The sequence below is a fragment of the Pipra filicauda genome, unplaced genomic scaffold (genome assembly GCF_003945595.2).
Source record: "Pipra filicauda isolate LSUMZ 115617 unplaced genomic scaffold, ASM394559v2 scaffold4_size7858003_pilon, whole genome shotgun sequence".
Lineage (NCBI taxonomy): Eukaryota > Metazoa > Chordata > Aves > Passeriformes > Pipridae > Pipra > Pipra filicauda.
The window spans coordinates 542,274-554,400 of record NW_024104643.1 but is presented as its reverse complement, the minus strand read 5'-3'; the positions used below and the strand labels follow the sequence as shown (position 1 = coordinate 554,400).

The 12,127-nt window shown below is 36.2% G+C and overlaps 1 protein-coding gene across 13 annotated transcripts in view; it reads right to left on the bottom strand.

Moving 5' to 3' along the window:
* PPFIA2 (PTPRF interacting protein alpha 2) overlaps positions 1-12,127 on the bottom strand; it is a 324,459-nt gene that overhangs the window by 39,051 nt on the left and 273,281 nt on the right. For all 13 annotated transcript variants that reach the window (XM_039386745.1, XM_027747811.2, XM_039386744.1 and 10 more), the window contains 7 exons: positions 11,545-11,636; positions 9,170-9,305; positions 8,584-8,804; positions 5,645-5,882; positions 3,028-3,057; positions 2,000-2,130; positions 1,343-1,497 (listed from right to left, as the gene is read on the bottom strand). In XM_039386745.1, coding sequence (XP_039242679.1) covers positions 1,343-1,497; positions 2,000-2,130; positions 3,028-3,057; positions 5,645-5,882; positions 8,584-8,804; positions 9,170-9,305; positions 11,545-11,636 — 1,003 coding nt within the window. The remainder of the gene's footprint in view (positions 1-1,342; positions 1,498-1,999; positions 2,131-3,027; positions 3,058-5,644; positions 5,883-8,583; positions 8,805-9,169; positions 9,306-11,544; positions 11,637-12,127) is intronic.

The following is a 12,127-nucleotide window of genomic DNA, read 5'->3' as shown; positions in this document are numbered from 1 at the left end:
AAACTTGAAAGTTGTTATTTCATTTTTGTTCCACAATGCAAAGAAACTGCAGGAAACATGAACATATTTATTACATTTTTGTCCTCTGTGTTCCTGAGTTACTGTGAAATCATAGATTATTGCGCATGAATCATCAGTATCAATAAAAAGGGTTTTATGGAATGTAACTGTGAATTAATAAAGTCTAACTTCAACTGCAATCTAAAGTTATAAAATTCTCCATCAATGCAGAACTGACATGCAGGTGTATTTGAAAGATTTATTTAATAAATTCTTATTTAAAAGAGCAAATAAATTAGTTTTACTCTTCCTATAGTGAGAAAAAAAAGGGAATTCAAATTACAATTAGAAATTAGGTTGGGTTTTTTTCAAGAACACAAGGTTCTTACAGGCAGAGAGGAGAGGGGAAAGGTTGGAGTATAAATGAAGAATTCTCAGTTATTCGATTTTACTCTGATGCTTTGACCTTCATATTACCTTTTCTATTCTATACTATTTTAGTGATGGGCTTGTTAGTTGTGATAAGGACATATTTTAATATGAATGTAGGTTTTTTATTTCAGGCTAATGTATTGCTTAAATGCTTACAATTACTGCAAAGCCTTAAAATTCTTTTACAAGTGTTATGTGGTCACCATGGCAGTAAAAATTTAGTGCCTCACGAATTCATATATTGTGTGACATCTTCAAGACTAGGATTTCAGTTTTGCTGACACATCTATTCCAATTTGTTACTTGTGTTGGCATGTGTACGTATAGACATGTCCTATAGAAATAGGCAGAGGAAAATTTTTGCCATGAATTAAACAGACTAAGGTCTTGGCAAGGGAAAAGGGCAGAAATAGGAAGAAAACAAACAACTGCTGTGAGTAGCATAACTAATTGAAAGAGTATGGTGAGGACGTTCAGCAACAAGCAACAGAGAGCATCTATTGACACACTGAAATCCAAAAAGCAGCTACACTTGCAAGGACTTTCCATATCACATAGATACACCTGTTATAGTGGTTTATTACTTTCTACTTTCTCATCTCCTCTTTATTTGATTATTCAAGAATACACTGTTAGCATTTTTACCCTAATTCAACAGACTATTGAAGCAGCAGGCTCAGTGAAGAGTATGACTCTAGCAATTTGTGCCAGAACTCTCCTTTCATTTGCATTACAGTCATAGCAAACTCTTGACAAATATAATTGCTGATAACAATGAAATTTAATGGAAAATTTGTGCCAGAAAAAATAGAACAATAAGCAAATTGAAAACTGAAAAAGAAAAGTGAAATTAAAAATGGAAAAATGACTGTGAAATGATGACCTTGACTTGTTACCACTAAATCCTTACTGAGCTGTCCAAGTCGAGCCTTCTCTTTTTTACCAAACAAACGTCCGATTGAAGACTTGATTCCTTTCTTCTTGGGAGCTTTGTGCAGGGAGTCCTGACTGCTGTTGACACTGCCAAGACCAATGCTTTCTGGCTCCAATGAAGCAGGCAAACTACTACAAAATGATGGTAAAGAAAGGGAATAAATAACACGCCAAATTTTTCAGGTAATTTTTTACTTTCTTCTGAGCAGCTCTGCAAACAAATTAATTAGTTATAATTTACTAATGATCCCCCAACAGGTGAAACAATCACATTTTCCTTAAATTATTTGGCAACACTGACAGCAAAAAGATCACATCGTCTCCATCAGGCAAGACTGAAAATAAATATTTTTAATTTGCTAAGAACAGTTAATGAAAAATACAGTAGTCAGCCTGCTGTTTTTCTTTCTAAGATTTGCAGTATTACTACTTCTACTAGTCATCAAAACTGTACCTCAAAACAGAAATATCCAGGATGTATTTAACACTGACAAACATTTGCAAGGTCATACAAGAGACAACTGGTAAGGCTTTCTATCTCATGGCATGGGAAACAGGGTCATTTTGGAATGATTAGAAACTAATATTACATAGTAAAACTGTGAAGTGCCAATTCATTTTACAAACATCTTACCTTCTGGCATCATTGTGGTATGAAGAAGGAAGTGTATGAGTCATTCTGATAGCTCGGGGTGTTGGAGGAGGAGAAGTTTCACATTTGATTGTGGCTTTATCTTCACGGCCATCTTCTTCAACAACTGCAATCTGTGGGAGAGAGACTCCATTGAGAGCAGACTAGCTTTTCAGGAACGTTTCAAGATATGCTGCATGAGTTTATCAAATGAACTGAAGCATGTATGGTTTCAAGTGCAATTTTTTGAGAAAATTGTAAGGATTCTTATTTTTGAAAGATGCTACTGGGTGAGAACAAGTGCCTAAATATGGCAGCTTAAAGTATATATTTGAAAGAAATGAGAATATTAGTTCATTCCCTTAATGCCAAACAGGTTGATACAGTGAAAGTCTAAACATGAAGATAACCTCAGGTGTAAATGGGTCTCTTGGATTAATCAGGATTATTCAAGTCAACAAGGTTTCTCGGGTATGTAAGAATGTAAATACAGGCATAAACATGACCACTTTCTCCACAATGTGTTAACAGACTAGTCAGTATGCTTGAAAATAAGCATGGGCAGAAAGAAATTTTATCATAGCATATAATTATTTATCTTCTGTTATGTGAAGATAGATCTCATAATCAGTGCCAGCTGTGTAAACAATTTTATACTGCTCCAGAAGATTTCAAGGAATCTGGCTTTGGTTCCTCCAGCAAGAAAAATGGTCAAAATACATTTGAAGGTAATTCTTTTGTGTCCATAATTTTTTAATATAAGTATTCTTTCAAGTTTGTGCTGTAGAGGCTACTACTCCAATGTATCACTCGTGGGCCTTGATTCTGTGGCTTAGCTGTGATCCCTGATTCTGTGGCTTAGCTGTGATCCCTGCAAGCCTTTCCAGGTAGGGTTCGACTGATTATGTTCAGAAATTGAATGAAAAGGAGAGGAGGGGATGCAGTTGCTGGTAAGAGACCCGGTTTTCTAAATAGAAGAGGAATATGATAAATGTGCTTTCCCAAACTTAAAAAGAACCCCACTATCATACCTTTCTCCGATGCTTCCTTAGGTCGCTTGGCTTAGGTTGGTAACAAAAGCAGCAACAACAAAAAAAGAATGATTAATAAATCTTATGAAGATAACAAAATATCACACTTTCATTGTTCTCACATTCAGAAGTGAGAAGTAGAGATTTCTTTAATGTAATACTATCCATAATACATACTAATTATACCATATACTTGAAGTAATAACATAAGATAATACCTAAAATATATACCATTCTGGAAAAGTAGTAATTTTTTTCCCCTATAGTTACACTCTCTTTCAATTTTATAAACTCACCAAAGAGTTGGACATTGCAAGCTCATAGTAGCACTTTCTATTTTTTGAGTTTTCATATAAATATTTAGGCTATACCTCACAGAGATTTTTATTTGAGTTTTATCTAATTTTACAAATATATTGGTGTCACACCGAGTAAAAGCACAAAATGTCATCACCAAATACTGTGCCTGAAAAAGTGACTGGCATTTTCAGAAGATTAATACAGGTTCACCTATCTTCTGTACTGCCAAGTATTACTTGGCAATAGAAGGCTGCTAGAATGTGTCTTGTTCAACCCCCTTTGCATTTTTATTTTTGGTGGATGTCTCATTCATTTAAGGAAAGCTGAAGATACTGTGCAGAATTTATTTACTGTGTGGACTGTGGAAACTCATGCAATACTACTTCTCCAGACAACCGATATAGGGTCATCTGGCAATTTGGGCTCTAGAGACCAGGACTCTACAGAACTCTTCTCAACTCGGAGTTTCCACTTTGAGGATGTCTGACAAGCTTGTGTCTGTCCCCAGCCAGTAACAAGGATATATTCAACACTGAACTCCTGCTGAAACAATGCAAGACAGAAATGTCTTGAAACGGTTGAAGAAGGTGAGAAAAATTGCAGGCTGCGCTGCTGAGCACGCCATGGGTTTCTGCTTCTGCTGCTTGTGGTATGTCAAGAGTTCAACTGCAACTCATACAGACATATCCATCTGAGTTTTAGCATGGTTAGAGCTGGATGCCAGTGAGACCATGGCAACCTGAAGTACAGAGGCTATGCTGTCATTTTATGTTTGAATCTGATGAACCTACTGACCCGATGCTACACTGTCCTAATCATGGCAACCAGGCAACACAGGTATCTGCTGGAGGACCAGTTTAACCATTGCCATTTTTCTGTAGCCAGATTATTTAGTTTAAATGGCTGAGGAAATGGAGCCAAACTCTGTATTTGTGAAGGTGCTGCTTTGGTGAAGTGGCAGCACAGCAGTCTCCACACTCACCTCCTCCACAACGATCTGTGCAATCAATATTTTCCTTTCTGCTATTCAGAAGTGAGAACTGGGGGCAGAAAAGAATCAATCACAACCGCCTGCCCCAACCTCCTCTCTGCTGTCCTTAGTTGCCAAGAAGGCAGCAAACACCATACTAAACTGGGAGGGAGTTAAACTGGATATGAGTAGTTTTAATTTCTGAGGAAAAGGTAATACTTGGCTAGATGATCACTTGCAAAAGTCCCTACTCCCAACTGAGAAGAATGAACAGCTAGGCTCTATTCCCAGCTGCTCTTAGCGACCTTCTCTGCTAGGATAGTTAATTTCTGCATTCTGATTGAGATCAAAGTTCATTTTCCCTCTGATGAGAGGCTTTACCTTCTTCTTCCAAGGAACGGACCACAAGGTCCGTTCCTATAATGGGAACGTTACGATTACCTGAGAAAAATCAAATAAAAAATGGGCTTACACATACCCTCTTCTACTCCCTGTATGTGGAGATCAGCAGAGTGGGCTGCTTTGATTCTCTCCTAGTGCTTAAATGGATTAATTCACCCAGGCTCCAAACTGGTTTGTAGCTCACACTGAACACTGTGGCTGTACTCTGATCAGTAGGAGAGCTTTACAGCTTGAATATGTTGACACATATTACCTTCACAGACTCGCATTGCTTCTTTTTGTCTAGGATCAAAATTAATTTTTTTGCAAATCCCTTTTCAAATCAAACCAAGCATTTTTGAATGCGTCCTCAAAGATAATGTTAGAAATGCTTTGCATGGTAATTTCATGGCTTGATATCTATGTGTGTGCTGCTTATAATGTTGAAATATATCTGTTAAATGAATTATTAGTACTTATAAAGTATTTATTTCGAGTGCATGATATACTGTCATAAAAATGCTGCAAGTATAAAAGAGTACACATAACAAAATGTATATCCAAATGATCATATATATGAAGCAGTGGAAGCTCTTAATGTCTTCTAGGTATTTCCTGAAAGTTTAAACTCAACAATAGTCCAGAGACTACTGTGTAATAACTGTATCACTTCAGAGCTTTCCATTAGTAAACATTTTTTACATATAAGTTGATTACAGTAATTGCAGTGATCAGTGGTCCTTGATCCCCACATCATTATGTCCCTGGTGAATTATGCAATGCTCAAAACCACTATAACAAAGACCCAAACCATCCAAATGCCCATATGCTAGGGAATTTGCTATCTGTGTATGTATGATGAAGAAGTGAATAAAGAATTAGAGAGACGAACCACTCATACAGTGAAAAGATTAAGCACTTAAGATGAAAAATATCACACCTAAAATTGCTGTCACAGTTTCTTACCAGTGTCATAACCCCCATTCTGTCCATCTCCCTGGCTGGACTGCGAGGGGTGAGTTTAGGAGTTGAGTGTCCGCTGGGAGGAGATGAGCTTGCAAGTGATGATGCTGTCACTGAGCCAGTAATGGAGGTACCTTGGTGGACTCTGGCTAGATTTAAGCCTTCCAGACTCACGCTGGCCACTCGGTTCTCTATCTCTTCAGCACGCAGTTCTGTTGACTCTTTCTCTTCTTGGATTAACCTTATTAAGTAAAAGAAGAGTGTGGTTGCATTTCCCTCTTCATATCCCCGAAGCAAAACTAAAAACTATTTCCTTTCAAATGAGATTTGAAAGTAGAGAAACAAAGATGAATATCGTAGGTCAACTAAAAAATAATATTAGAAAGGATATTTTCATAATCATCAGAGTTATAAAATTATTTTTCTTAACTTCTCCATTCTCAAAACCTGTTTGAAGAATGTTCCTAACAGCAAGATTTGACGTGTGACATTTCAGTAAGCTTGTTTCTTTTGCAAAGGAGACAGTACAGGGTAGGGAGGTTAACAATCTCTTTTACCATAGATAACTAATTCCAATATTATGTTGCCTTCATCTGATTTTCTTTTGCTAAAGCTCAAAGTCAAATGAAATTGGGCCTTTAAGAAGGGAATTGCTAAAATAATCCTTATTAATGAAAAAAGAGAACCTGCAAAACAAATTGTTTCATCTCTACAATTTGATGAAAAAATGGTATCTGTTTCTAAAGCACTGTGTTTTTAAGTAAATTTCATTAAAATATTCTCTTGCTGACAAGCACTGTAAGATTCTTAAACATATATCACCTCAATAGGACGCTTCCATTGGGTTCTTTAGTTTGGGTTTTTAATTGTGATTGCACCTAGAATGGAAAAATATCTTTGAAATCAAACATTTGTTTGTAAACCCATAAACCCATAGTAAGAGTAGTCTGTTTCTGCAATGAGGAGGGATCTAGGTTTAATGAGTGAAGGCAAAGTTTGGGGAAGCTGAAACTGTGAACCAGGCTTTTCAGAACAAAATGAAGCAAGTACAATAAATAAAAACATAATACATTAAAAATAGAAACCTAAAAATTCCTGTGCTGTGATAAATCTTCTTCCCTAACATGCACTTCAGAATTTGTATAAAATGTCTACAGTTCTTTTTGAAATAAGGCATGGCAGAAACTTAAAGGCCAATAATATTTTGAAAGGGAATTATAACAATCTTTTTTTCATTTTAGTAATCTAAATTCTGAATCATCTTGTATAATAAAAAAAACTAAGGCAAAATACATTTTTAATCTCTTTTGATAACTCAAATCATTTTATATCATGTTTGTCAAGAAAAAAAATACCCACAAACCAAGAAAATATGAAATGCAGTACAGTTTATATGACTATCCTTTGTAGAATGATTTTTCCTGAACCACATAAAAAAAAAAAGAATACAAAATTACTTACCTGGTCCTTTAATAATTATGGTGGTGATAATAAAAGCCTATACTTCAGTATAAGATTAGGAGTAGGGGAAATGAACTACTATCAGCAGACTTCCAGTAAAAATGGCCATATACAAAGGGCACTGTTGCTTCCTTTTTGAGATAAAACTGTACCTAACATCTGAGTCAAGATGCTGAGTTAAGTAAAACAATGATCTGACTCAGGGTGGCACAAATAGTATCCCACTATGTCACCCGCAGGTACAATTCCTCATGAGAATCCTTTACTATATTACTTCTTAAACTGACGAAAGTGTTTTTTAAAAACAAATATAGTTGTTACATCTACAGCTTCCTAAATTGGTCACAGCGCTGACTTCTTTGTAACAACAGAAAATATGGTTAAGGTTCTCTCTTTTATATACACTGTTTTGAGGAATTTACCTTCCCAACACCAATATCAAAACCACATCTCTTTGACTCTTTATCTTGACAGGTGTAATAAGAGGTTTGAGAAAACAGCAGTGTAATTCTATCTGAATAAAGACATTCTGGGATCAGCAAATATGTAGATTTGCAACAAAAAGCTTCCCTCAGAACAGAAAAGTTATTAAAATTCAATATATTCCAATAGAGTTCTCCCCTGATTAACCTTGATCAGAGAAAGACAGATTTGGCAAAAGATAATCCATCCAGTTTTGATTATATTTTTAGCCACAGTATTTATGTTTATAGTGTTACCAGAAAGTGCCTAATAAATTTAGTAACCTTTCCTTCATCTCTTTCTAGAAAAAGTCAGTAATCAGAGGACGTTTTTCATACACCAAGCTTTTTCAAAGTTGCCCTTCCTGAAAAACATGTAGGAATGCTTTAAACCTAAAATATTATTTCATTTATAAAAAATCACTTAATTAAAATATGTAATTTGATTCTCTATCACTTCATTAAATTTGCACAGAAATTAAGATATATTTTATTCACTACCCATTTCCAAGCACTATAATCCAACTTGGAGTATGAAAAATCATATTCTGTGTCTACAGAGAAAATCAAAACCATATGTTAGAAAACATGGCTTATATTGGACGTCACATAGGGATAATCACCAGAAGAAAGCATGAAGAGCACTGAAATCAAATATTTCTGATAGGAGGTTGTTACTGAGTAAGTGGTGTCACGCATAACAAAGACCTTGAAAAGAGGACTGTGAACAACAATCTATCAAATCTGCGATGTGCTAGCCTTCTCTAACTTATTTCTCTTCAATTAGCCATCAATTCTCTGCTTGGAACATTTTTTGAAAGAAATTTCTACGGTTAGAAAAGAAAGAGGCCATTGTTATCTTCACACAATCAATACTCTCCTCTTGAAAGTGGATGCATTATCAATCCTTTAAATGTACAGGTGGTTTCCTAACTGTTATGAATGGCACCTGAACTCAAGCACTAAAGGAAGCTTGAAGCTATAATCATAAATGCATCCCAGCTGGTTCAGACTGCATACCTGATTTCTTTATTGATTGCATCTAGTTGCTCCTGAAGCATCATGGCAAGAGTCTGGGCATCGGAATGGCCACTTGGTGACAGCAGGTCCATGGAGCTGAAAAGCGTTTCTCTATCATCATCATCGATGTCAGACATCTCAGTGTCACTTTCAAATGGATGACTGCTCAAAACACCGATCTGCTGACTCCTATTCCACTCGTGATCTCCAAGTGATTTTACCTGAGGAGGAATTAGGATGTATACAGCTTATATCAGGGAAAACAACTGCAAAGTCAAACTTCTAAAAAATGGGAAAGGAAAGCAACTAGCATTTAAAAATATTTATTCAGTGATTAACTCTCCATTAATGCTTGCAATATTACTGCAAATGATATATTTTCACATAACTGCAAATCGTGTGTACAATTACTATCAGGAAAATTTACACAAAAAGACACCAAGAAGAGACAGATAGTCAAGTATGGTGGGTTGTTTTTTCTGCTGTTGTTTTTTTCTGGAAAAAAACCAAACAACAAACTGTAAGTTTAACAGCCTGAAATACATTCTCCTATCAGGGAATATATGAGAAGAAATTGGGGATTAACCTTTGGTTCATCTCTTCGTACTCCCATCCGGCCTCTTCTAGGTCGCCTTATCACTTTAGCTGACCGATAGTCAGACTGGCTATCAACCAGTGAGCCCACCGAGTACCTCAGCTCTGCTGATGTGTCAAGGTGAGGCCTATAAACAAAATCACATAAGTGGACTGAGAGAGTAATAGGAATAACAACAACAATCTAATGACCTTCAGTCGAGAAACACAGATTTCTTTTTTTAAACAAAAAAATTATGTGTACAGAAAAACTTACCATCCAAAATTTTGACAAGAAAAAAGCAGATTTCTGGGTAATTAGAACTGGCAGTTGAATGTACTATCCTGTATATTTTCCTTCTATTATTCTCCTGAATAAATATACCTGACGTTACTGTAAGCATGTTACATGTACATGAGTGAGCATAACAATAAAGCTTTCCTGCTGTAAGTCTGTGCTCTACATTATGAAAATATTAGTGAACTGCCCTGCAATATTTAACATCGATTAGGAATTATTCATCTTTATTTGATGGCACTTTTCAGAGTTTTAACCCTCAATTTTTCCTATAGTCTTGGTAGGTCTTGGGATATTTTGGTGCGGCATATATGGGGTGACTTCAGCGTATCTTTTCTTGACTGCAAATAATGCTCCCTGGCCTTTCTGTCCTAGGTCAAACAGCAGCAGCAAAAGTCCCTTGCATGATGCAATAGAAGCATCCTAACCATGGACCACATAGCCAAGTCAGAAGAGCAAAAGCTCTATGCACCATTCAACCTCAGAAGTAGAGACCTAAACAATTTCTATTTCTTAATACATCAGCAATCTCCACATAAAAGTATATGAATAGCATGATCACAGTAAAAGAATGAAATTTAACCAAAAAACCCCATAGGACAGTGTCCGGTTTTACCTTCTGTATACAGTAAGGATCTCAATTTTGTTCTGGTAATCGATAATATTTGGCACTTGTGGAGGAAGTTGGCAGAACAAAAGAAACAGTCCAGGTTCTGGTCTCTGGCTGCAGATATTTATCTGCTGACCAGCTTTGTTATTTTGCTGAAAGCACAAACTCCTGCCAATGCAGAACTGAATACGGGCTGAGAACAAGAAGTATTTAATGCTGATAACTTCCTATGCCTGAGAGGGCTGGTAGTTTTACGAGGTGAGGTTACAGAAGGGAAAGTATACTGTTTGGTGGAACCTGCTGGATTCCCAAGATGTTTAGATAGCTTATCAAGTTCAAACAGCCCTTTGACAAGAGCAAATCAGTTCCTGTTTACAGAGCACAAGCTGATGATACCCATCTAAGCAGCAAGAAAGGCTGCTCTTCTCCAAAATCAAATTTGCTGCTTGTTGCAGCAGTTCAATAGCATGTATCCCTGCAAGCACTCTCAAAAAAGTGCCCATTCCCAAAGGAACAAAAATTTGAACCATTATAAGCATCACATTTGGAATTTCATTGATTTACACTTCTCCATGTATAGAAAAATATTATTCCAAGAGATAGTAAAAGGTTGAGGGAAAAACCATATCCAGGTACTGAGCAAGATGCCTGAGGACAACAATCAGCAGGCAATAGCTGAGGGAAGAAAAAAAACTATGGAACAAGAATAACTTCAGATGATTAGAGAGCTCCCGATTTAGCCTTGGTCCATGAGCTTTGGCTGGCAGGTTTGCTGGCAGGTTTTAAAAGTTCACATGTTGCTTGTTGTGAAAACAGCATAAGGCATACAATTATCAATAAAATAACAATTTTATCTCAAGGGTTACTTTTAAGCAAGAAGGACTTTCTAGTGTGATAAATTCATTTCAGCTGTTAGAGGTTATTTTTATGGTATTTGCCTTACTCTTGTTTCCATTCGATTTTACACCAAAAAGAATCAGAATGTCCTGTTAGGGTATTTTCAGATGTCTCTGAATACCGCCTTCATCTTTAGCTGAAGTTCTGTGGCCTTTTGCTGCACACTAAGCACAGCTGAGTTATGTCTTGCTAATAAAAAAAAATTAGATGTAATTGATAGAATAAATATGATCATAAATAGCTGATCAATTACAGCATTAAAAATTATAGTTTCAAATTTATTTTTAAGGTCTGGGAAAAAAGTAGGGTATTTGGATATACCTTTCAAAATATTTCATAATTTAAAAGTCTTTCTTTAATCTCAGTCATATTTCAGTGTATACTCACTGATGTTATGCTCCGTTTACCTATCAAAAAAGTGAAAAGCAACAGCAATAATCATTGCAAAAATTTTTACATTTTTAAAGAAATACATAACTATATTTATGTGTGGTTTGAACAAATCCCTGCTGCAAAGGCTTGACACTTATGTTTATGTTCAATTTCAACTCAAGGCGAGGAAACTTTGGTCTTTAAATATTACCTTGATAAGGTGGGTTCGATTAAAGAACCAGCCCTCAATTTCATTTGATCCAGTTCAGATCTCAGTTTCTCGATTTCTTCGGCAAGTCTTTCCTGGAAATAAGAATAGTAAAAATATATTTACTTTAGGAGATATTATTCTCATAAAGTTAAACAAGTAAGAAAAGATACACTGCACATAACACTGACTATAATAAGAAAAGGGAGCTCAGCTGAGTCTTGTTACTGCTAACAAGATGTATGCATCAAGAGGAGATTGCAGGTGCGATTGTGCAAGATTTTGCAGCGGAAAGCTAGAACTGGAGTTCACTTAGGAAGACTGTAAAGTGCCTTCTCAAATGAGTTAGATGGGGTTTTTTCTTTCCTTCTGCATTTCAGAGAAAGGTGCAGGGAGAGACTGTAAGCAAGCTATCTCTCTGGTATGCAGAGAGAAATAACATGTTTGCAGAAGTGTACAAGGCCTCCTTGGGCTGGAGAGGGTGGGGGAGGAGAGAGAGAAGATCCAAAGAGCCTTGGAGAAGGCATGTGTGTGCAGCATCCTTAAGAAGTGGTCCTTGCATCTGAAATAAACCTTTTTTAATCCT